General features: G+C 51.5%; 1 protein-coding gene across 3 annotated transcripts; it reads left to right on the top strand.

The window, feature by feature from the left end:
- Nucleotides 1-1,573: 1,573 nt before the first annotated feature.
- KIF18B (kinesin family member 18B) lies at nucleotides 1,574-21,211 on the top strand. Of its 3 annotated transcripts, none has more exons than XM_029210755.1 (16): nucleotides 1,574-1,688; nucleotides 9,650-9,976; nucleotides 10,552-10,709; nucleotides 11,046-11,150; nucleotides 11,358-11,468; nucleotides 11,550-11,747; nucleotides 12,049-12,225; nucleotides 12,844-12,918; nucleotides 13,069-13,169; nucleotides 13,563-13,749; nucleotides 14,112-14,239; nucleotides 17,508-17,713; nucleotides 17,968-18,493; nucleotides 19,436-19,525; nucleotides 20,000-20,076; nucleotides 20,410-21,211. In XM_029210755.1, the coding sequence occupies exons 2-16, from the start codon at nucleotides 9,658-9,660 to the stop codon at nucleotides 20,514-20,516; spliced, it is 2,565 nt and encodes an 854-aa protein (XP_029066588.1). In that variant the 5' UTR covers nucleotides 1,574-1,688; nucleotides 9,650-9,657; the 3' UTR covers nucleotides 20,517-21,211. The 3 variants fall into 3 exon arrangements, with proteins under 3 accessions (XP_029066588.1, XP_029066589.1, XP_029066587.1); XM_029210756.1 differs by lacking the exon at nucleotides 1,574-1,688 and adding an exon at nucleotides 1,695-1,832 and having other exon boundaries at nucleotides 13,599-13,749; XM_029210754.1 differs by lacking the exon at nucleotides 1,574-1,688 and adding an exon at nucleotides 1,695-1,832.
- The last annotated feature ends 1,201 nt before the right edge of the window (nucleotides 21,212-22,412 follow it).

Here is a 22,412-nt window from a genome sequence, read left to right as displayed (position 1 = left end):
CCCTACATTATTTCTAATCTTTGTAACAAGCTAAGTATTATATTATCCTCTTTTTTTTATAACTGCAGAAACTGAGGCTCTGAGAGGCTAAGTGACTTGCCCCAAATGATCAAGCAAGTAAATGTCCCCTTTCCACTGCCCATAGCAGGGCCAGCCTCTGCTCCTGGCCTCACCGTGACTCACCTCACCTTCTCCAGGTAATTGTCAGAGTCAGAATAGGACCAGGGCAAGACTTGGCTTACAGGGCACAAGAGGCTCCTATTCCCCTTGTCTCCTGGGCACCCCAAACTTTCAACCACACTCCAAACCTCTGTTATAATGCACATCCCTGTGAGGGGGGAGGAGATCCCTAACCTGGAAGCCATTCTTTAATAGCTTATTTCTCCTGGGTAGTGGAGATGGCAAGAATACCCTGGTTTTCTGGTAGCTTTACAATAACAGCTTTTTTGCATGGTTGTCTCATTTTATTCTCGCCAAACCAGCAGTGCTAGCTCACTGAATAGAGGGCGGTAGAGGTCCAGGTAGGTGAATGGAGTTTGGGCCAAATCAACCAGGGATTAAGTAGTGACACTCCTATCCTGATGGCAGGCCAGCCAGGGCACTTTGCCTCCTGCTTTCTTGCATGCCTCAGACCTGCTCATGGTCCCAGTGTGGGGACAGATCATTAGAAAGTGGTGAGCAGCTGACTCCGAGCAGCCATTGCTGTTTCACCCTAATCAGACTCATAGGAAGCTTACATAGGCTGGAAGTTAAGAGGGTTTTCCAACCATGCTCTTAGGAAGGGCTATTTGCCCCACTTTATAGATGAGGAAACTGACACCCAGAGAGGAGAAGTGACTTCCACAGTCTCAGCACTAATTAATGATACAGGCACTAGTGATTGCAATCAGACTTTCCGACTCCAGGGCAAGGCTCTCTCTTCCACCTCCACAGCCCCCGGTGCTGGGGATGAGCATGAGGGTGGCCCACCAGAATCCAAGCAGCAGACCACTGTGGAGGATAGAGACACTGCGGCCCAGCGGTGCCCTAAGGGGCCGCCCCTCTTATTCAACAATCCGTCCATGATACTCCTGGCACTGTCAAAGCCAAGCAGGTGCCACTCTCTGCCTCCACCGGTTTCTCCACATCAAAGCTTGAGTTCATTCTTCGGATGGTCGCGGAAGAGAAGAAACCCTGGAGAGCGGCTTAAACTCCCTTCTTGGGTAAGTGGATGCCGACTTAGCCCACAGAAAAAGCAGGTTTGAAAACGTGTTTGATGTCTGGTTGCTGCATTTGGTGATGAACTCAGTCCCAGGGACAACTGAGACGGGCCGTAACCCTCCCCTTCCCCCTCCGTACCCCAACCCCATACTGGTTTCCGCCGGTCGATCTGGTGGCTCCAGCCTCAGAGACACTGCTTCAAACCTCCAGCAAGCAGGAAGGGGAAGTGCGCAAGCGCACTGTTGACAACTCCCTCCACCTCGGAGCCGTACACTGTTACTTAGGAAACAGCCAATCAGCCATCCGGGCTGTGACCAATGGCAAGCGCCGATGAGCCGACCCGGCTAATTTGAACACTCCGCGCGGGCCGGAGGTTGGCGCCGGTCGGGTGCTGGAGGGGCGGCGCTCTCCGGTGGTCAGGGTTTCTTGCCTGCTGCGGCTGGACCCGGCAGCGAGGGGCGACACCAGCGGCGCGGAACCGACGAAGGGTAAGCGCTGGCCCACGACGGAGGCGGCCCCTCGGTCTTCTGCGCTCAAGTCTGGACCGGCGGACCCAGCTGCTGACGGCGGCGGAAGCCGGAGCCCGGCCTCTTTTGTGCGGGACATGGAGGTGCAGCGTGAAGACCGATCAGGTCCCGGGCGGCCCCTTCCGAACAGGGTGGGGGGAGGTGCGGGGAGAAGGCCCTTCCTTCCATACCTGCACGGGAGATCGGGACCCTCTGCTTATTTGTACAGGACCTAGACTGGGCCCTCAAGTCTGCATCCGGGCCCAGCCCTGTGTACATCCGCTCTGGGAAAGGTACCCCTGCTCATACGTAAGGACGAATTGGGTCCTCCCGCGCACTAGAACTAGAGACGTGGGACTCTCTGCACATCTGTAAGGAGTAGCTAAGACCCTCGCTGCACATCTGTGCAGAACTGATTGCAGAGCTGTGCCAGGGGCCGTAACTTAGTTACTGGGGCACCCAGTAAATATTTGATTGAATAAAGGAAAGAGTGAAAGAAGATCTGCATGACGGAAAACCAGGCCTCCTGCTACTGTTCCTAGGATGCCTTTCCTCTTAGCTTTGACCCTTTAAGGTACTGAAGTGACACGGGAAAGATAAGCCTGGTCTGTGTCAAGGAAAATAGGGGATTTTACTGCAGATGTTGGTTCGTCTGGTAGGGGGCGAAATGCTAGTATTGTCATATCAATTCTAATAATGATGGCTAACATTTATTGAGCACTTACCAGGTTTGAGTTAACTCATTTAATCCTCACAACAACCCAGTGGAATAGATACTAATATTTACATTTTACAGGTTAAGAAACAGAGAAGTTAAGCCTAGCTAAGAGGAGAACATCCACAAAATTTTTCTGTATGAGCTTCTCGTGGATGTTACACTGCTTTCACCAGTCTTATCACTATTCTTTTTCCTCTCCGGTCACACAGTCCATGCTTCAAACAACTACCAAAGTATCCAGTCCTTCTCTGCCTATTTCATGATTGAATTCCCCCACCATCAGAGAGAGATTTTAAAGTGTCTCAATTTGTTGGTTTTATGTTAACCAACCCAGCTCCATTTTATACCTTTTTTTTTTTAAAAAAGTATGCCAGTAGCATATTTTTAGAGGTCTTAATAAAAATTATCTCTATCTGGCTACAGAGCAAATCTAAACAGTTATCAGAGTATTGTACCAACCATATTCTATTTCCACAAGCAACTAAGTTTAAAATATAAAAGAAAAAGAAACAAACCCACATTTGGATTTTTTTAAAAAAAACATTTAAATAACTCAGTCAAATAGGATATCATTATTCTAATTAAAATGTAATTAGCATGAAACAGTGATAATGCTATTTATAAAATGTGGGGAATGCAGTTAGAGAATACTTAAGAGGGAAATTTATAGTCTTAAAGGCTTATATTAGAACATGTATTTTTTCAAGCTGAAAGTGAGGCAAATATTCAATTTTAATAAGATAGAACAGAACAACAGAATTAAAGTGTAGAAAATAAAAGAAGTTAAGAGCAAAAATTAATGAAATAGAATTTTCCTATATAATAGAGATGATTGACTTAGCCAAAAGCTGTATCTTTGAAAAGACTAATAAAAAAGCCAGACCTCTGGTAATATTGATTAAGAAAAGAAGAAAAGAAACATGGAAAAATGACCTTAGGAATGAAAATAGGGACATAACTTTGGTTACTGAAAGATTAAAAGAGAGAGAAAGACTTCAATGGAAACTCTTTTTGATGATGCTTTTGGGCAATTTTCTAGGAAAAACAACTTACCTAAACTGATTCAAGAAGCTATGGAAGGGACTTCCCTGGTGGTGCAGTGGTTAAAGAATCCGCCTGCCAATGCAGGGGACACGGGTTCGATCCCTGGTCCGGGAAGGTCCCACATGCCACAGAGCAACTAAGCCCGTGTGCCACAACTACTGAAGCCCTCGTGCCTAGAGCCCGTGCTCCACAACAGGAGAAGCCACCGCAATGGGAAGCCCGCGCACCACAATAAAGAGTAGCTCCCAGTCACCGCAACTAGAGAAAGCCCACAAGCAGCAATGAAGACCCAACACAGCCAAAAATAAATAAAATTAATTAATTAAAAAAAAAAGAAGCCATGGAAAATTTGAACAAACCTAGGGCTATTGAAGAAATTTAATTAGTTTAAAATCTACCTTCACACACATCAAAAAAACCCACCAAAAATATACAGGCAATTGAAATGACTCTAATCTTCTAGAAACTCTTCCAAAAAAAAGAAAGAAAGGAAGAAAACATTTACAGTCTATTTTTTGGGGGGAGGCGGGGTGTCGTGCAGCAGCAGGATCTTAGTTCCCTGACCACGGGTCGAACCTGTGTCTCCTGCAGTGGAAGCTCAGAGTCTTAACCACTGGACCGCCAGGGAAGTCCCCAGTCTATTTTGTGATACCAAAAATGAGGCAAAGGAAATTTCAAGCCAATCTCTTTTATAAATGTAGTTGTAAAACTCTTAGATAAAATACTAGCAATCAGAAGCCAGTGTTGTATTTTTAAAAACTGCATTATGACTAAATTGGGTTTATCCCAGGAATGTGAGAATAGTTTAACAATAGAAGATCTATTAATACAATTTACACATTTACAGATTAAAGGAGAAAACATATCCCATTAGGTACAGAAATAGCATTCAATAACCATTTATGATTTTTTTCAATGGTAAACTAGAAATAGAGGTAAATTTCCTTAAACCAACAAAGAGCAAAATGAAAACAGGGAAGAGACAAGATTGCTCACTATTGCTGCTTTCAATATTGTACCCGAGGTCCCAGCCAGAGCTGTAAGACAAGAAAAATAAATAAAATTGATTAGAAAGGAATAAACAAAACTATCATTTGTTACAGCCTTATGATTGTCTATTTATAAAACAAAAGAACACAGCTCCTTCCTCTTTGCTACCACCCATAGAAAGAAACAGCCATCTTTGGACGTTTTTCTGTGGGTCCTAAGGTGAGGGGGATTAAGAGCTGCAAAAACCCAGGTAGAAGGCAGAGCAGGCTAGGATGAAGAGTAGCGCCTCTGATGACAGAACAAAGTCAAGGTCTGGCCTTGCTACTTACCATCCATGAGGCGATTTCCTTCCTGAGCCTCAGTTTCCTTTGCAGAGTAGGGATGTAACAAATGTATCAATAACTGCAGAATGAGACTGCTGTGAAAGATAAATGAAACACTTGTAAAGCGCTTAGCATAGTGCCTGACACATAGTAAGTGCTCAATAAATGTTAGCTATAATTGTAGTCATTTTTAGGCTTTTGGCTTCAGACTGCTTTTCTCTGGCCTCCATTCATAGGACAAATATTATACAGCATCTACTGCATGCTGGATCTGGCTCCTAGGCATCTGGGGTGCACAGACTATATCAGAAGAGGGTCCTGCTCTCTTGGAGCTTAAGGACAAGAAACACAGTGTATGATTGTTGTGAAGGAGCAATGAAGGGGACCACAGTAACCGCTATATAAAAGTACAACACCCAAGGGCTAAGCACTTTCCCTGCCTTCCGAGCTCCCAATGTCTGCAGGCAGACCCCCCTCAAGTCCTCAAAAATTCTTCTCCAGGGGCTTCTGAGGATCTTGGGCTTGTTCTCTCTGTCCCTATGAGGATGGGCAGAGGAGGCTACCCTGAAAACAATTGAATCTTGGCTTCCCAGCCTCAGCTCCGCGACGAACTAGCCTCCGGGTTTTAATGAGCTGCCCCAGGTTAGAAACAGGACGTGACTGTGGCTGGCTCAGAACCCTGAAGATCTTATTAAAGAATCATCTCCCTTGTACTTTGGGCTGAAAAGCTCTTTCCATCCGAGGATCAAAGCAAACTTGACAAACGTTCTCTCATTAATCTCCCATCCCCCTGGGGCAGGAGCAGATTGGTAGCTGTTCTCTCTGGGTCTCGAAGGGAGATGATGTGACATCAACGTGGTGTGGCGGGTGGAAAGACCTCCCCACCAGTCAGAGGCAAAGCAGAGACCAGGACCCAGGTGTCCTAACTGCGGCCATGCCAAGTGTCACCCTACCCGCTTCCCACCTCCCACCCCACACCCTCAGCACTGTCTCAGGAAGAAGGAAAACATCTCATTAGGCAAACAGTCGGCCTCACTGGCCCTCAGGAGGCGGAGAGGAGAGAACTGTAAAGGTTAGGCGCACTCCACTGCCAGTGCCCTTTTTAACTTCCTGCTTTGAATGTTAGGCTGCTCTGTAGCTCCAACTCAGCTAATACAGTGTAGACTCAGATGGTGGGACCAGGCACCCTCTGCCTTCACTTTCCTGGTCACAAGAGTGGGGTTCCTGGGAATTCCCTGACGGTCCAGTGGTTAGGACTCCATGCTTTCACTGCCGAGGGCCGAGGGGTTCGATCCCTGGTCAGGGAACTAGGATCCTGCAAGCTGTGAGGCGCAGCCAAAACAAAAAAGAGTGAGGTTCCCTGGGGGTGGGAATGTGAGGATGGGAGACAGGAATTCTGAGTGTTGAAAATTAGGTCTAGTCCATTTATCTGAAAGCGTTTGCAGCATACATAATGCTAGTTACATAAAAGGGATTATAATTATTATACAAACATAAGGGACTATTACAACAATGTGATCATGAGGGTGTAATATATAACGTCATTCCAAGGCAGTATAGCAGGCTCTATGGTCAGACTGCCCGGGTTGGAAGCAGGATTCATCACTTACTACCACTGGGATCTCGGGCAAGTTGCTTAACCCTCTCTGTCTCAATTTTCTCATTGAAAAATGAGTATAATAATAGTATCTATCACGTGGGGTCATGATGGGGTTGAAAGGAGGTGAAACGTGTAAGGCGCCTAGAACAGTCCCTGACAGAGTGGACACTTACATGTTATGTTTATTATTATGATGAGTTGATTACTGGGACAGGAATAGAATTAATTACACACAAGTAAAAAGATGATTATTGGTTGACACCTCTCCTTTGTTTTGTGTGGGGAAGAAATTAAGAAGTTTGGGGGTGAAGGACGGGAGTTTGAAGTCAACTCAATTCTGCCTCATTCCCCAAGGAAAAAATGAGTTGTTTGCTGGAGTTTTAGGTAGAAATCCCATGTTTCTTTGCTGAATGACCCTGGTAATTGTGACCCATCAGTGGGACCTCATCTTTCCTAGGAAAGCATTCATCTATTCCTATCCCCCAGGAACAGCCCCCTGTTTCTTACCCCTGTTAACATATCCCTAGACTTGGGCTGAACTTTTCCAGGATATCTGTGACTCCTGCATTGCAGAAATTCCATCTCTACCTTTGGTAGGCTGGCTTGAAGGTGAAATGAAAGGGGAGAGAGGTCTGAGGGGAATTCAAGAGAGAATAGGTAAATAAGCTTTTGGGATTACTACCAGGGCAATATTAGGAAATCTATCCATGTCACCCTCTACATTAACAGACTAAAGGAGAAACACTGTGTGATCATCTCAGCGAGTGCCAAAAAAGCATTTGATAAAATTTAGCACCCATTCCTAATGGGTAGTGGAGGGTGGGGAACTAAATATAGAAGAGGTAAAAATAGAAAGTAATTTATTATTTGCAAACTATATCATCATTTAATTGAAAAACCTAAGAGAATCAATGACAATCTATTAGAACTAATAAGGGTGTTCAACAATGTGGCCAGATACAAGATCTGCATACAGAAATCAGTAGCTTTCCTATGTTCTGTCAAAATGAATTAGAAAATGTAATTTTAAAAAGAGCTTATTGGGCTTCCCTGGTGGCGCAATGGTTGAGAGTCCGCCTGCCGATGCAGGGGACACGGGTTCGTGCCCCGGTCTGGGAAGATCCCACATGCCACGGAGCGGCTGGGCCCGTGAGCCATGGCCGCTGAGCCTGCGCGTCCAGAGCCTGTGCTCCGCAATGGGAGAGGCCACAACAGTAGGAGGCCTGCGTACAGCAAAAAAAAAAAAAAAAAAAAAAAGAGCTTATTTACAATATAACAAAGACTATACAGTAACTAGTAATAAACCTATGAAGAAATGTACAAAGCTCATGTGAGGAAAACAATAACATTTTACCGAAGATTATAAAGTTGTGAATAATGAAAAGAGATACGATATTCCTAGATGGGAAGACTTCATACTGTAAAGATGCCAATTCTCATATTAATCTATAAATTCAAAATAACCCAATTAAAATCTTAGCAGGATTTTTCATAGAATCAGCTTCATAAGCCAATTCTAAAATCATGCACAAGACAAGATGCCCAAGAATAGCCAAGAAAAAGAACAATAAGGTGATATATTATAGAACCACAATAATTACGAGTTACGGGAAAAGGAATAGACATTTCAGTAGATCAGAATGGAGAGTCACAAAACAAGTTCATGTTTATATGAGAATTTAGTTATGTTAAATGTGGCATTTAAATTAGTGGGGGGGGGGGGACTTCCCTGGTGGCCCAGTGGTTAAGAATCCACCTGCCAATGCAGGGGAGACAGGTTCGAGCCCTGGTCCTGGAAGATCCCACATGCCGCGGAGCGACTAAGCCCGTGAGCCACAACTACTGAGCCCACGTGCCTAGAGCCCATGCTCCACAACAAGAGAAGCCACGACAGTGAGAAGCCCACGCACCACAGCAAAGGGTAGCCCCTTGCTCTCTACAACTAGAGAAAGCCCACACACAGCAACAAAGACCCAACACAGCCAAAAATAAATAAATTTATTTAAAAAAAAAAACAATACAGGGATGCCTATTATCATTCAACATTGTTTTGGAAGTTCTAGGGAATACAGTAGACAACATATGAAATATTTAGTGTAAGTATGGAGAAGAAAAAGTAAAAAAAAATATTTTCTGATACATAATTGTATACTCAGAAAACTCAATAAGCTCTAATAAAAAGCACTTCAAGTCAATAAGAGAGTTTGAGGGAATTCCTTGGTGGTCCAGTGGTTAGGACTACGCACTTTCACTGCTGAGGGCCCATGTTCAATCCCTGGTCAGGGAACTAAGATCCCACAAGCCTCGTGGCACAGCCAAATAATAATAATAATAATAAGAGAGTTTGAGGATGGTGGGTATAAGGCAAATATATAAAAATCAACCATGTTTCAGGACTTCCCTGGTGGCGCAGTGGTTAAGACTCCACGTTCCCAATGCAGGGGGCCCGGATTCGATCCCTGGTCCGGGAACTAGATCCCACACGGCTACCGTAACTAAGAGTTTGCATACCACAACTAAGGAGCCAAGTAAGGAGCCCACCTGCCACAACTAAGACCCAACGCAACCAAATAAATAATTTTTTTTTAATCAATCATGTTTCTCCATATTAGCACCTGGAAATAGGGAAGGTATTCCATTCATAAGAGCAATAAAGTACTTAAGAATTGTATTAAAAGGACAATTATAGAAACTATCTGAAGATATAAAAAATACATGAACAAATAGAAAGGTAATAGCCATATTCTTGTATGAAAACATTTCATATAAAATAGATATGTAAATTTAATATAATTCCGATTGTAATCCCAATAGAGTTTTTTTTTGGGGGGGGTGGTTCTGGGATGGGGATGGAATTGATAAAATGTTCTTAAAGTCGAATAGAATAAATGACTGAAAATAGCCAAGAGAATCATGAGAAAGAAAGCTGGGGCTGGGAGGGGTGTCTTGTCTTGCTAGATAAGAAGCAACTGTAAAGGAATGGAGTGGAAACAGTGTGGTGCTGGCACAGGACTGGACAGATTAGTGGAACATAATAGCCCAGAATAGGCCTCTGAAAAAAATACAGTCATTGGATATGACAAAGATGGTCTTTCAGATGAGAAAGATATTTGTCAATAATTGGTGCTGGCATCAATATTCTCTTGAGGTATAAAATGGAGCTGAGCTGTTGAGGAGGAGGTGGGAGAAGGCCCCTGAGTGCTAGGCTGAGGGCACCTGGTCAGGCCTGGGTCAGATTGGTCCTCATCTCCATCATGTCTCTGCCCAGGTGTTGCCATGGTGATGGCGGTGGAAAACAGCGTGGTGCGGGTCGTGGTGCGGGTGCGGCCCCCCACCCCGAGGGAGTTGGAGAGTCAGCGGCGGCCTGTGGTTCAGGTGGTGGATGAACAGGTGCTGGTGTTTGACCCTGAGGAGCCTGATGGGGGCTTCCTTGGCCTGAAATGGGGCAGCGTCCATGATGGCCCCAAGAAGAAGGGCAAAGACCTGACGTTTGTCTTTGACCGGGTCTTTGGTGAGGTGGCCACCCAACAGGACGTGTTCCATCACACCACCCACAGCATCCTGGACAGCTTCCTCCAGGGCTACAACTGCTCAGGTGAGCCTGTCTCCCCCTCTGCTGGGCACTGGTTGAGGAGGGCTCCGGCCGTGCGTTCTCTGTGGGCCCCCCATTCATTCTTCTCCGGTGTGGGGACCACTCCACTGGGTCACGGGATACAATAGCAGATCAGGCAGACAGCGTTCCTGTATTCGTGAGGCTTGCAGTCTAGAACTGGGAGAAAACACATCACAGAATCACACCCACAAGTGTGTGGTTAAAAACCAAGATAAGTGATATGAGGGAAAGAATTGTGGGCCTTCCACAGAGGAAGCTACCCAGGCTGGAGAAGGCTTCCCTGAGGAAGGGATAAGCTCCCACTCATGGTGGAGACCCCTTTGCCCTCAAATCCACAAGCCTACAGGGGCACCAGCAATGGACATGGAGAACTCAACAGCTGTGAACGTAGGGGATGTGGGTGGCTGGGAGGGAGCAGTGGAACCGTGCATGTGGAAGGAAGGAAAGGGGCTCGGGGAGAAGGGAAGGGCTGACCGGATGGAAATGCACTGGGGGAGCCCCTGGAGAAGGTGGATCTGGCCCTGCCGCCACCCTACTCCCTACTCTGTCTTCTGTAGTGTTTGCCTATGGGGCCACCGGGGCCGGGAAGACACACACCATGCTGGGAAGAGAGGGGGACCCTGGCATCATGTACCTGACCACCATGGAACTGTACAGAAGGCTCGAGGCCTGCCGGGAGGAGAAGAGACTCGAGGTGCTCATCAGCTACCAGGAGGTAGGGCTGTTTGCACCCCAGGACTGGGCGGCCCCATCTCTCATTCTCACAACCACCTAAAGAGGGAGTGGGGTGGAGTACACAGGAGCGGGGAGAGGGTGGTAGGGAGTGGGCAGACGGGGGCCCAGAGGGTGGACACAGCTCCAAGAGAGACTGCGTGTGAACTGACCCGCCTGTCCTGCTCATCATGTGGCATCATCCGGCAGCGTGCCGCTCACCACGGCGTGTCTCATCATGCTTCCCTGACCCAGCAACTCAGCTCTCCCCAGCGCCTAGGGGAGAGGCTTCCTGACCAGCCTCTCCCTCGGGTCTCTCCCTGGCTTCCTTTCTCCTCAGGTGTACAATGAGCAGATCCACGACCTCCTGGAGCCCAAGGGGCCCCTTGCCATCCGTGAGGACCCCGACAAGGGGGTGGTGGTGCAAGGGCTTTCCTTCCACCAGGTAAGGGGCTGGGCTCAGGTGGGACGAGCAGCCCCACTGGTCCTCCGGGATCCCCTCACCAGGTAGTTTGGGGATGTCCTGGATCCTGTTGGGGCAGTGGTGGTGATAGCAAGGGGGTAACATGGGTCCTGAAGAGCAGCCCTTCTGTTGGGGGAAAAGTCCCCATTGGGGAGACCACAGCCCCCTTCCTGCACATCTCATCTGTAGCCGACCTCAGCTGAGCAGCTGCTGGGGATGCTGACCAGGGGGAACCGTAACCGCACGCAGCACCCCACTGACGTCAACGCTACGTCCTCCCGCTCCCATGCCATCTTCCAGGTGAGGAGGGGTCACAGGCCAGGGCCTGAAGCTGGAGCTCCTGGTGCCCAGTTCCCCCTCACCCCTGCCATCTGCCCCCAGATCTTCGTGAAGCAGCAGGACCGGATCCCAGGTCTGACCCAGGCCCTTCGGGTGGCCAAGATGAGCCTGATTGACCTGGCTGGCTCGGAGCGGGCGTCCAGCACCCACGCCAAGGGGGAGCGGCTGCGGGAGGGAGCCAACATCAACCGCTCCCTGCTGGCCCTCATCAACGTCCTCAACGCCCTGGCTGACGCAAAGGTAAAGCTGCACGGAGCCAGGCTCCTCCCCGGGACAGTGACCCAGTGCCCAAGCCAAGGGTCCCTCCCTCCAGCCCTGGGCTGAAACCTATCAAGTCTAAATTTCCTGGTGGTCCAGTGGTTAGGACTCGGTGCTTTCACTCCAGCGGCCCGGGTTCAATCCCTGGTCAGAGAACTAAGGTCCTGTAAGCCCAGCAGTGGGGTCAACAAAACAAACAAACAAACAAAAAGCAAAGGCTACCGAGTCTAGCCTGGGCCTGTGTAGTCCAGACACTCACTCCACGCCCACCCACTGTCCCCAGGGCCGCAAGTCTCACGTGCCCTACCGGGACAGCAAGCTGACCCGCCTGCTCAAGGACTCCATCGGGGGCAGCTGCCGCACGGTGATGATCGCTGCCATCAGCCCCTCCAGCCTGGCCTACGAGGACACTTACAACACCCTCAAGTATGCCAACCGGGCCAAGGAGATCAAACTCTCGGTGCGTGCCAGCTGGGAGGGCCACCACCCTGGAGTGAGGGTGTAGGGGTGTCGGGGGAGCCCCCAGCCTGGGAGGAGGAGGGGACAGGACCCACTGGCCTCCTCTGGTACCTGGAACAAGCGTTCCCGCAAGGCCGAGGGAAGAAGTGACATAGTCCTCGTCCTTAAAATATCACAGCACTGGGATGATTGAGGCAGAATCTTCTCAAGAGGGAGGCAACAGAAGGGAGTGGCCGAGTATCAGCCAGTGATCTTTGTCAGACTTGTTTTTAGCAGCAGGCCCATATTTTTGGCAAAACAACATATAACACAGATAAAAGCAGAGTTGCCCGGTTTCCCCCGCCTCCTCCAGGGAGCCCCGGTGCTCCAGGAGCCGCTGCGGCAGAGCCCCTGGCCTGCAGAGAGCATATCGGTCAGGGAGCCGGGGTCTCGGGTTCAAAGGCAAGCTCTCCTCTTGCTGTGCTAGGAGAGCCACTGGCCTCCCTGTTCCCTCAGCCGTGAGGGTGCGTCTCGGGAATGTGAGTGAGGTGTGCCTAGCGCGGCGTCTGGCCGCCGGAAGTGGTTGCCGAAAGCTGCTTTGAATGAACAAACAGATCCCTCCCCTGTGCCCCCATCTCAGCTGAAGAGCAACGTGATCAGCCTGGACTGTCCCATCAGCCAGTACGCCAGCACCTGCCGGCAGCTCCAGGCTGAGGTGAGGAGCCGCCCCGGGAGCTTGGCCGGGAGGCAGGGCGCCCGGCTCGGGGGCAGGACGGGACCGCCGGCGCGCGGCCAGGGCGCTCTGCCTGCCCCCTGCCTCCTGTGCTCACCCGGCGCTCTGAGGGGCTGGGCTGCTTCGTTCCAGGTGGCCGCCCTGAGGGAGAAGCTCCGAGTGTACGAGGCAGGAGCCCAGGCCCCGCAGCAGGACTCCTCGCAGCCCCCCAAAGCGGACCCTCCACATCAACCGTGAGTTCTGCCGCCCCTACCTGCCCCCATCCTTTCTCCAGCTTCTGCAGGGCTAGGACTCCTCGCTTCTGTTCTGGCATCTGGGGTTAGGGGTTCCTACTCACTGCCCGGCACACTGACTGTCACCTAGAATGGTCTATGTCAAAGGAGTAAATCACACCCCAACCTATATAAGCAGCATCTACTCTTCAAAAGAAGGTGCATTTAAGGGGCGGGTGTCATTGTTTCCTAAATCAGAAAATCCCTGACTCCTTCTCCCACGCTCAGCTACTGCCCTCTTATTACCCAAGCATCCACCCCTTATGGACCTGGAGCCACAGAGACCCTGCCGCCTCCCTGATTTTCCCACCTGCCCCCGCTTCCCGCCTTTCAAACCTCTCCTTTCCGCCTTAGCCTTCCCATCTGCCCCTCGCCATCCCGCCTCCCCAGCCAGTCCTGCACCCCAGAGCTACGCCCAGGGTCGGCAGTCCTTCAAGAGGAGAGCCTGGGGACAGAGGCCCAGGTGGAGAAGGTCGTGGAAGGGAACTCTTCAGAAAGAGAGCAGCTCCCAGAGGACAAGGACGAAGGTCCGGCTGAGGAGGTAAGACTTGGAGCTGGTGGAATATTGAAAGAAATGCCCCACCCCCAACTCACAGGGTCCCTTCAGTCCCAGCTTCTCTACCTGGATGTCTTACACCTCAGTCATTAGGAGGCTTTCATATCCTGCGCAGGAAGAACTAGTCTGTCAGATCCTGTGTGTCTGGAAGTGGGGAGGCTGAGTGTTAACAGAAGGGGAACAGGGAAGGAGCAGGGGGACCGGGAGAGAAAAAGCCACTACCAGGACCTGGTCGTTCCAGGAGCTGTCATTCCCACTCTCGGAGGAGGGACGGGTTGTAGGCGCTGCTCACGTAAAGCGAGGGAGGCCGTCCTGGGCCCTTGACCTGTGACTCCCTTCCTCTCTAGGTTCCAATCCAGGTGCCAGCACAGAACCTCAGACACCCATTGCCCGGCTCCCCTGACCTGACCCTGCAGCCCAAGCCAGTCGTGGACCACCTCCCACCACAGAACCTGGGCAGCGACCGTTCTAAGCAGTAGGTATCTTCTTGCTCCAAGGCGGGAGGTGATGGGTTCCAGGCCTCCTGGGGTGGGAGTTGGCGCTAAGTACATCACAAAAGCTCTGTTTCTGCTCTAGTTAAAGAGGCAAGTCTTTTCTCATCAATATTGTCCCTTACCTGCTGTCAACAATTTGATATTATCACCTACTCTGTTTATGTAGCATCCTCTCTATTTATTACTCCGTGTAGCTGGCAGCCCAACAGGAGGGAAGCAAAACACCGAATTCCATCCAGACAGCTGGCAAACACCGAGCTAGGGCAGGGCTGCCTGGGCTAGTGCTTTGCTCTCCAGTCTGAGGGCCAAGCTGCCTGTGCTCAGCAAGGAGACAGCTGCCAGCAGCTGAGCAAGGGACAGCTTTCCTGAGTCAGGTGTTCGTCGTGTGTCTTCATCAACAGATTGACTGCTGCTCCTCTCCTCTGAAGTAAATACAAACCCAAAGAGAAATGGCTTTTGGACCATTCTTTCCGTGCTTAATAGAGAGGTGCAGCTAGTATCTTCTTCCTTGGCCCCCAGAACATAAATCCCCTGCCACTTAGCTTTGCTGCTGCCAACCCTACACCTCCCTCCCCAGCACGCTTCACGCTAAGCAGTGTATTTAAAGCTTCCGGACAGAAGGGCCTGTTTAATTTTATTTCTTGTTGGGGAGTGCCTGTTCCCGACTCAGCAAAAAATGCTGCAGCCTGAATAATCAGCGGCTCATTATCTGTCTCCCGCTGCCGACACCCGGGGCCCTGGAGTGGCAGGGATGCACTGGCGGGATGTCCCCTTGGCCCCCAGGGAACGACCATGGACTCCCACTGATGACTCAGGGTCTCTCTGCCTGGAGTCCCGCGTTGCTAGGACACCAGGGTTCTCATTTCTGCTTTGCCTCTGATTTTGCGGTTTCTGACAAGTTGCTTCAACCTCGGCTACGATTTGGGCATCATGGTCCTTGTTTTCCTTACTTCTTAGAGTTAATTATAGATACTAATAAACTGTGATGGAAGACCCCAAGTGTCAGGGGCTGCAGAACATTCTAGATCTTCTCCATGCTTGAAAACAACCTAACAACCAGATCATCGAAAATAATTTTGCTTTGGCCTTAGAGTTTAGAATCTTAGACTGCCAGGGCCCTGAGTAGATCTTAGATTTTCCAGTTCAGTGGTTTTTCGGAATTTTTTTTTTAGCGGCAAAGCCCTGTCTTCAAATGAAATCTTATGCTGAGGTCTAATATGTAGAACAGATAAAGCAGAGCTGTTCTATTAAAAATGTTCTCCGATGGGTTTCTTGAAACCTGAATTGAAAACCCATGATATAGACTGACGGGGGCTACACGGCAAGAGGGACGGGGCCAGACCTGGGTCATCTGACATCCAGGCCAGTGGCTTTCTCCCCAGACTCCCACTTTTCTCTCTCTAATTTTCATAAAATGTGTGGCTCAGGCAGATATAGAATGAGTTTCTGCTGTGTCCTTTTTAATTTACATCCTGCCTTCTTTCAAAAAGGCCTTGAGGCTGCTTTATAAAATGAGTTTGGGTTCCCTGAGCACACACTGAGGACAGAGGAGGGGGCTCAGAGATGTCCAGGCAGGTAAATGCTACCCAGGGATAAATGACTGGCCATGAATAATCCCCACAGAGATAACTGTTTATCCTTTTATCATGGGTGTGCCTCACAGAAGGAAAATTTGCTTTCTTAGAATCTAAATTTACAACATCAATAATCACATTACCCTCGTAATTTCCTTTATTTTATTTTTTACATATATATTTAAAAAAATAAATTTATTTATTTGTTTATTTTTGGCAGCATTGGGTCTTTGTTGCTGTGCGCGGGCTTTCTCTAGTTGCGGCGGGCGGGGGCTACAATTGTTTTTTTTTTTTTTTTTTTGCGGTACGCGAGCCTCTCACTGCTGTGGCCTCTCCCGTTGCGGAGCACAGGCTCCGGACACGCAGGCTCAGCGGCCATGGCTCACGGGCCCAGCCGCTCCGCGGCATGTGGGATCTTCCCGGACTGGGTCACGAACCCGTGTCCCCTGCATCGGCAGGTGGATTCTCAACCACTGCGCCACCAGGGAAGCCCGAGGGCTACTCTTCATTGTGGTGCGCGGGCTTCTCATTGCGGTGGCTTCTCTTGTTGCGGAGCACGGGCTCTAGGCACGCGAGCTTCAGTAGTCGTGGCACGCGGACTCAATAGTTGTGGCTCGCGGGCTCTAGAGCACAGGCTCAGTAGTTGTGGCGCATGGGCTTAGTTGCTCTGCGGCATGTGGGATCTTCCCAGACCAGGGATCAAACCCGTGTCCCCTGCACTGGCAGGCAGATTCTTAACCACTGCGCCACAAGGGGAGTCCTTCATAATTTTCTTTAAATAGCGCCTCAGTGCATGTGAAGTGTGTGTTAATACACACATACTCTTTCAGCATCCCAATCACTAAATAGAAAGAGCAGACTGAATGCATTTTTGAGGGTCTCCTTGGAGCCAAGATCAACATTATTTAATCTCTTATTATCCTAACAAGGTAGATGGCATTATTATTATCACTATTAGAGAAAACAACAGTTAACTAACCTTATAGTGCTGGGTATGTGCCAAGTACTCTTTAAACACTTTAAGATAACCCATTTGGGGAATTCCCTGGCAATCCAGTGGTTGAGACTCTGTGCTTTCATTACCGAGGGCCCGGGTTCAATCCCTGGTCAGGGAACTAGGATTCTGCAATCTGCCGGGCGCTGCCAACAATTTTTTAAATAATATAACCTATTTCATCTCCCCAGCAACCCTGTGAGGTGGCTGCGTGTGTTGACCTCATTTTAGGGATGCGGACACTGAGGGAAAGAGGTGATCCGAGGTCACGCAGCTGGGATGTGTTGGAGCCGGGTTTTGAGCTGTTAGTCTGACTTGAGCCCGGCTCTTCTCTGCTACCTCCCATTGCCCCTCTGGGAAATGGACTTAAGATCACAGCACTTGTAGGTGGCAGAGCTCAGAGGAAACTCAGACCTTCCGAGTCCAAGGCCACTTAGTGCCCTTTCCCTACTTCCCAACTACTGTCTTTGTCAGGGGACATGTTTATGGGTGAAGCCGCCCACCATTACCGGGGTCGTCTCCGCCAGCCCTGGTCTTTAGCACGGCTGGAAGGGTGATGAGGCCGGCCAGGTGGTCCGGGAGGGCCCGTGCACGTGTGCTGCTCACTACGCCTGGAGCCCTGGGGCTGGGTCCTCCAGGCAGGTCTGAGGTGGAGTGGGGATCCCCTTCTCTCTGTTCCAGGTTGGCTCTGAGGGTGTTGTGCCTGGCCCAGCGCCAGTATTCCCTGCTCCAAGCAGCCAACCTCCTGACCCCTGACATGATCGCAGAATTCGAGATGCTGCAGCAGCTGGTACAAGAGGAAAACACTGAGCCTGGAGCAGAGGCCACCGGGGAGCCTGACCCGGCCAGGGGGTCACCTCTGGCTCAGGAGCTACGTTCAGAGTCAAGTGAGTCTCAGCCCTGCTCGGCCTCTGTCTTCTGGTGCCAAGGGGTGGCTGGGGCCCCAGGTGCAGGGTTATAGTTCGGTCAGAGACTGGACCCCTAGGATCATGGACTTCTGCACAGAGAGGCCCCAGGGGTCACGCAGACCCGAGGAGTCAGGGGCTCCTGCCTGTCCCGTGTCTCTCTCCCCAAATTCTACAAATTCTCCTTCCTTCTGGCCAATCCCTGATCTCCCCTCAGCACCCTCCTCTCTGCCCAGAGTCTCCAGGATACTCTGGCCCTGTGACCCGGACCATGGCAAAGCAACTGAATGGCCTCATACACGCTCTCGGCGTCCCACCCGGGCCTGACCGCACCTCAGCTCAGGCATCCCAACGGCCCACAGAGAAGAAAAGGAGGAGACCGAGCCCCTTGGAGCCAGACAGCCCCCCAGACCCGAAGCCCGGGACCAAGCGCCGGCGCCAGTCCCTCTTGCCCTGCCTGACGAGGGGGACCCCGCCTGAGGCTCGGCTTCCGTATGGGCCCATCACCCCCACGGGGGGACGGGCCTCCTCCCCCTGCCATTCCCCTCACTTCTGCCCAGCCACAGTCATCAAAAGCCGGGTGCCCCTGGGCCCTTCCGCTCTGCAGAACTGCTCTACCCCTCTGGCCCTGCCTGCACGGGACCTCAATGCCACCTTTGATCTCTCCGAGGAGACCCCCTCAAAGCTGGGTTTCCACGAATGCATTGGCTGGGACAGTGTCCCCCAGGAGTTGAACAGGCTGGATCAGCCCTTCATCCCCAGGTGGGTCTCCCTTCTGGCCTCCCAGCAGGGGGTCAGGGGTCAGCAAGGGACAGAGGTGCTGCCCAGGGGAACGCAAGACAGCACGCTCTTGGAGTTGGGACACTGCATCTCTTTCCCTTTGGTCTGACCAGCATCCAGGCCCAGGAGAGCAGAACGCGCCGTGTCTTTGGAGGCGTTGCTTCTCTCCAGGCCCTGCCTTGTCCATCTATACTTCAAAGCCGCCAGCTCTGTGCTGGTTTGTGACATGCCCATGAGTAGCTCACAGGCGCCCCCTATGGGGAGGGTCAGCAGGGAGGAGGAACTAACATGGGGTGCCCAGCCCACTCTGTTCCTTGGCATCACTTGGGCCTGGTCTGAGTTCTGTATCCCACTGAGAAATACCTGTTTCTACTACTTCCGCCCCAGACTTTACCCTCCAGCCCAGCATCTGGAACTGGGAAGGGGATCCTGAGAAAACTTTATTCAGCATTTTTCAGTGGGAAGATGCTCTCACCCTCGGCTTCTGCCCGCATGGCAGGGAGCGGGGAGCAGCAACCAGCTCAGGACAGTCCAAGGCCGCGAACAAGCAGCAGACTGACCTGGACTCGGGAGGCCGAGGGTGGCAGGCTGCCCACTGCTCCCCCCACCTCTCCCACAGCCCGAACCCCCTCTCAGTAACAAGCTCAGAGCCAGGCAGGTGGAAGGGTGAAACTGTCTGAACTCCAGTTCCCCGGACGCGCCAGAAACTGACACCTGGATGTTCTTCCAGAGCAGGCCTGTCACTCAGCTGTCAGCCCAGGCCGAGTGAGGCAGGGAGGGGAGTCCACCTCTTAGGAGGAAGAAACCGCAGAGGTCACCTTGTCTAACCTCCCTGCCCCGCAAGCCGGGCGCCGGAGCGGGAGGTGCTGGCACTCTTTTCTGGTTCCCTCCTGATGTGCCACCTTCATCCTCCTCCCTCCCCAGCGGACCCAGGCCCCTGTTCACCGTGAAGGGCCCCAAGCCGGCAACTTCCTTCCCTGGGACCTCAGCTCGCAAGAAGAGGCGCATTGTGAGGTGAGGCTGGGGAGATGTGGGCGGAGGAAAAGAAGGAGATGTCACCAGGGCAGCGGGCACCCGGGCCAACTACAGCTGGTCCTCTGGCAGGACCAGCGTCTGGTTGTCTGAGGTTCCCTGGGCTCTTGCTATTACAGGATTATATTAGAGATGTCGCCCTCCTTTGGTAAAGGCCACAGACCCTCTCTCCACGAGGGGGACATTCAGTGTTCACTGGGTAATCCAGGGAGTGGACTACCCCCCCGCTCACCTCTACTTCCCTCCCGAACCGCACTCAGCTCCCCTCCCCTCTGCTGCCTCTCCCACCCTCAGGTCTGGCCTTGGCCAAGTTCTTCCTACTGTTGCTCAGCCTCCCCCCGCTCCCAAGGCTCCGTGTCTAGCTCTTACCCTCCCACCCACCCCGACCCCCCCCACCCCGTAGTCCAGAGGCTTGGCGGTGACCTTCCTCCCTTCTTCCTTCCTTCCCTCCCGCAGTTCCCGCGGCCACAGTCGCATCGCCCGCCTCCCCAGCAGCACCTTGAAGAAGTCAGCTGGGCCCCTGGCAATCCCAGGTGACTGGTATTTGAGGGCAGGGATGCTCTGGGTCACAGTGGCAGATGGGGACAAGAAGTAGGAGGGGAGGGAATTCCCTGGCGGTCCAGCGGTTAAGACTCGGCGCGTTCACTGCGGTGGCCCAGGTTCAATCCCTGGTCAGGGAAGTAAGACCTCGCAAGCCGCCAAAAAAAATGTAGGCGGAGACAGGCGAGAGGAGGGCATGGGGTACTTCCGAGCATCTCAGGGACCCTGGTGAGAGAAATAGGGGATGGGGTGGGGGAAGGGAATGGTGGGATACAGCCTCACTTTTCTCCTTCCTCCCTGCCTCCCCTCATCTAACTGGCCTGCAGAGCCCCCCTCCAGTCTCCACTCCCCTGGCAACCAGAGGAACCAGAAGGAACTGTTGAGGGTTGGGAGAGCACTGTCAGCTGGGAGCTTCTCCGCCAAGGTGTCCTGACCGCCGGCCCCTGTTGGTCCCTGGAGCCGCCTAAACCAGGAGCCCTGACCTGCCTTCCTTGGCTCGGAGCAATTAATGCCAACACCCTCTTCCTTTATTAACAGTCCTCCCCCAGACGTTCATTCTGCTGCTCGCCCTCTTTATTAATCTCTTGTTACACTCAGCTTCTCAGCGTGTATTTATTCATTTGTGAGTTTTAACGTGTTGCTCTTTTAAAGGGTGCTGCCATCATTCCCCCCTAGTTTATAACACCCTCCATGCGGGAAGGTGGCTTTTGGGGGCTTTGTTGCCCACCCCCCATCTAACACAGGGCTCTGCATGGTGATGCCCACTGTGCGGTTGAGGAGGGGTGGGCATGGGATGGGGGCATGAGGGAGTCCCAGCTTGGCCCTTCCTGGCTTTGAGAGGAAGGCGTCTTCGGCCCCCTCCCCCGGCCTGGAGTAAGAGCCGCACCCGCCGCAGCCCTGGCGACTATGCGGGTGATGGGGCGCCTCGACTTCCAAATGCGCAGAGTTTATCGCTTTCGCCCGACTGTAAGCGGTACACGCTCAGCGGAAGGAGTGTAAGCCTTAATGCTGCCACCTAGACATAAGAGCTGTTGATACTTGGGTTTATATCCGCTGATCCTTCAGTTCTGCAGGTATATATATATATATATACATATATAGTTTGTTAATTATAATGATTAATAAACCATCTCCATCCTTGGTGTGTGTTCCTCTTCAAGAAACTTCTGAGTATAAAAAACATGCCCCCTCTGCCTCCTCCTTCAGCCTTACAGGTGGGCCCTGTCCCTTACTCCGCAGCCCCACCTTCTGCTAAGGGCCCCTGCTCCTTAGCAGGTGAAGAAGCTATCACCCCTGGAGGCCTGGTCCATCCTCCTACAGCCTGCGTGTGGTGGGTTGCCAGGAGTCCTGTCGTCAGAGAGAGCGTCTTAGTGGTCCCCAGGTCTTACAAGGCTCCAGGCTGAGCCTCCACCTGCTGGAACCCATTGCAATCTTCCTCCCACAGCTCCGAAAGCTCCCCTCCACCCCCGTTCGTGGCTTTCCCCTCCACTCATTCGGATTGTGACAGTTCAACCCAAGCCTACCTCTGTTTCCCCAGGAAGACGTGGCTGGCTGCATGAACGAATGGCATAACCAAAATTCCAGGAGTCTGTGTTTAAATTGCTTCTGAAAACAAACACGTAAAAGGCATTTAGCACTTTGTGAGTAGTGTGTAAACAATGCCGCTAATTTCAAATGAGGCCTCTGCTGCTCTGGGCGAGCAACCTCCCCCTCTACCTGGGGCACCCCTCCCCGCTCAGTTTCCATGCCTTTTTGGAGGAGTGGAGAGCACAGAGGGGAGCGCCGCATTCCTACCGGCTGCAGGCATCTCACACGACTTCACGACCTTATGAGGTATAATGAGGAAATAGACAAAAAGGTTAACAAAATGTGCCCGGAGTTAGACGGCAAGTGGCAGCGCCAGGACTCAGACCAGGATCTGGTCGTACACGTGACACCAAGCTGCTTCTGCCTAGAAGTGAACAGACATCATTTCTTTCCGCGTGCCGGGAATTTCCTCCTCTCCAATTAGTCTTCATGAGTTTTCTTCCCCTGTGTACCATGATCCCCACAGAAGCAGTCACCGCCTCACATCTGTAGCCCCCAACGGCTTGGTGTGGTGCCTTTGACCTCAGGAGACCTTGCCGCATGCTGGTTGGATCCAAATTGAATAAGTTCCTCATTTCCTGGGGCCCTCACAACTATTATCTCATTTGATCGTCACCATCACCCCTGCAAGCGCAGAGGCAGCAGGCACAGGGCAAGGTGGCTGGTAACCAGGGCCAGGAGGGCAAGCTTCGCCCAACAGGCTCCGTTGCACGAGGGCTGGGGGCAGCTTGCAAGGGGAAGA

This window comes from Monodon monoceros, unplaced genomic scaffold (assembly GCF_005190385.1).
Source record: "Monodon monoceros isolate NGI ecotype Baffin Bay Population unplaced genomic scaffold, NGI_Narwhal_1 Super_Scaffold_9, whole genome shotgun sequence".
In the NCBI taxonomy this organism is placed as follows: Eukaryota; Metazoa; Chordata; class Mammalia; order Artiodactyla; family Monodontidae; genus Monodon; species Monodon monoceros.
This window is presented reverse-complemented; position numbering and strand designations above follow the sequence as displayed.

Coding starts and splice junctions, on each gene's coding strand:
- KIF18B (XM_029210754.1), top strand. CDS start 1,805: ATGGAGGTGCAGCGTGAAGACCGATCAG. Junction 9,977..10,551: donor CCAGGGCTACAACTGCTCAG/GTGAGCCTGTCT, acceptor TGTCTTCTGTAG/TGTTTGCCTATGGGGCCACC. Junction 17,714..17,967: donor GGAGCTACGTTCAGAGTCAA/GTGAGTCTCAGC, acceptor CTCTCTGCCCAG/AGTCTCCAGGATACTCTGGC.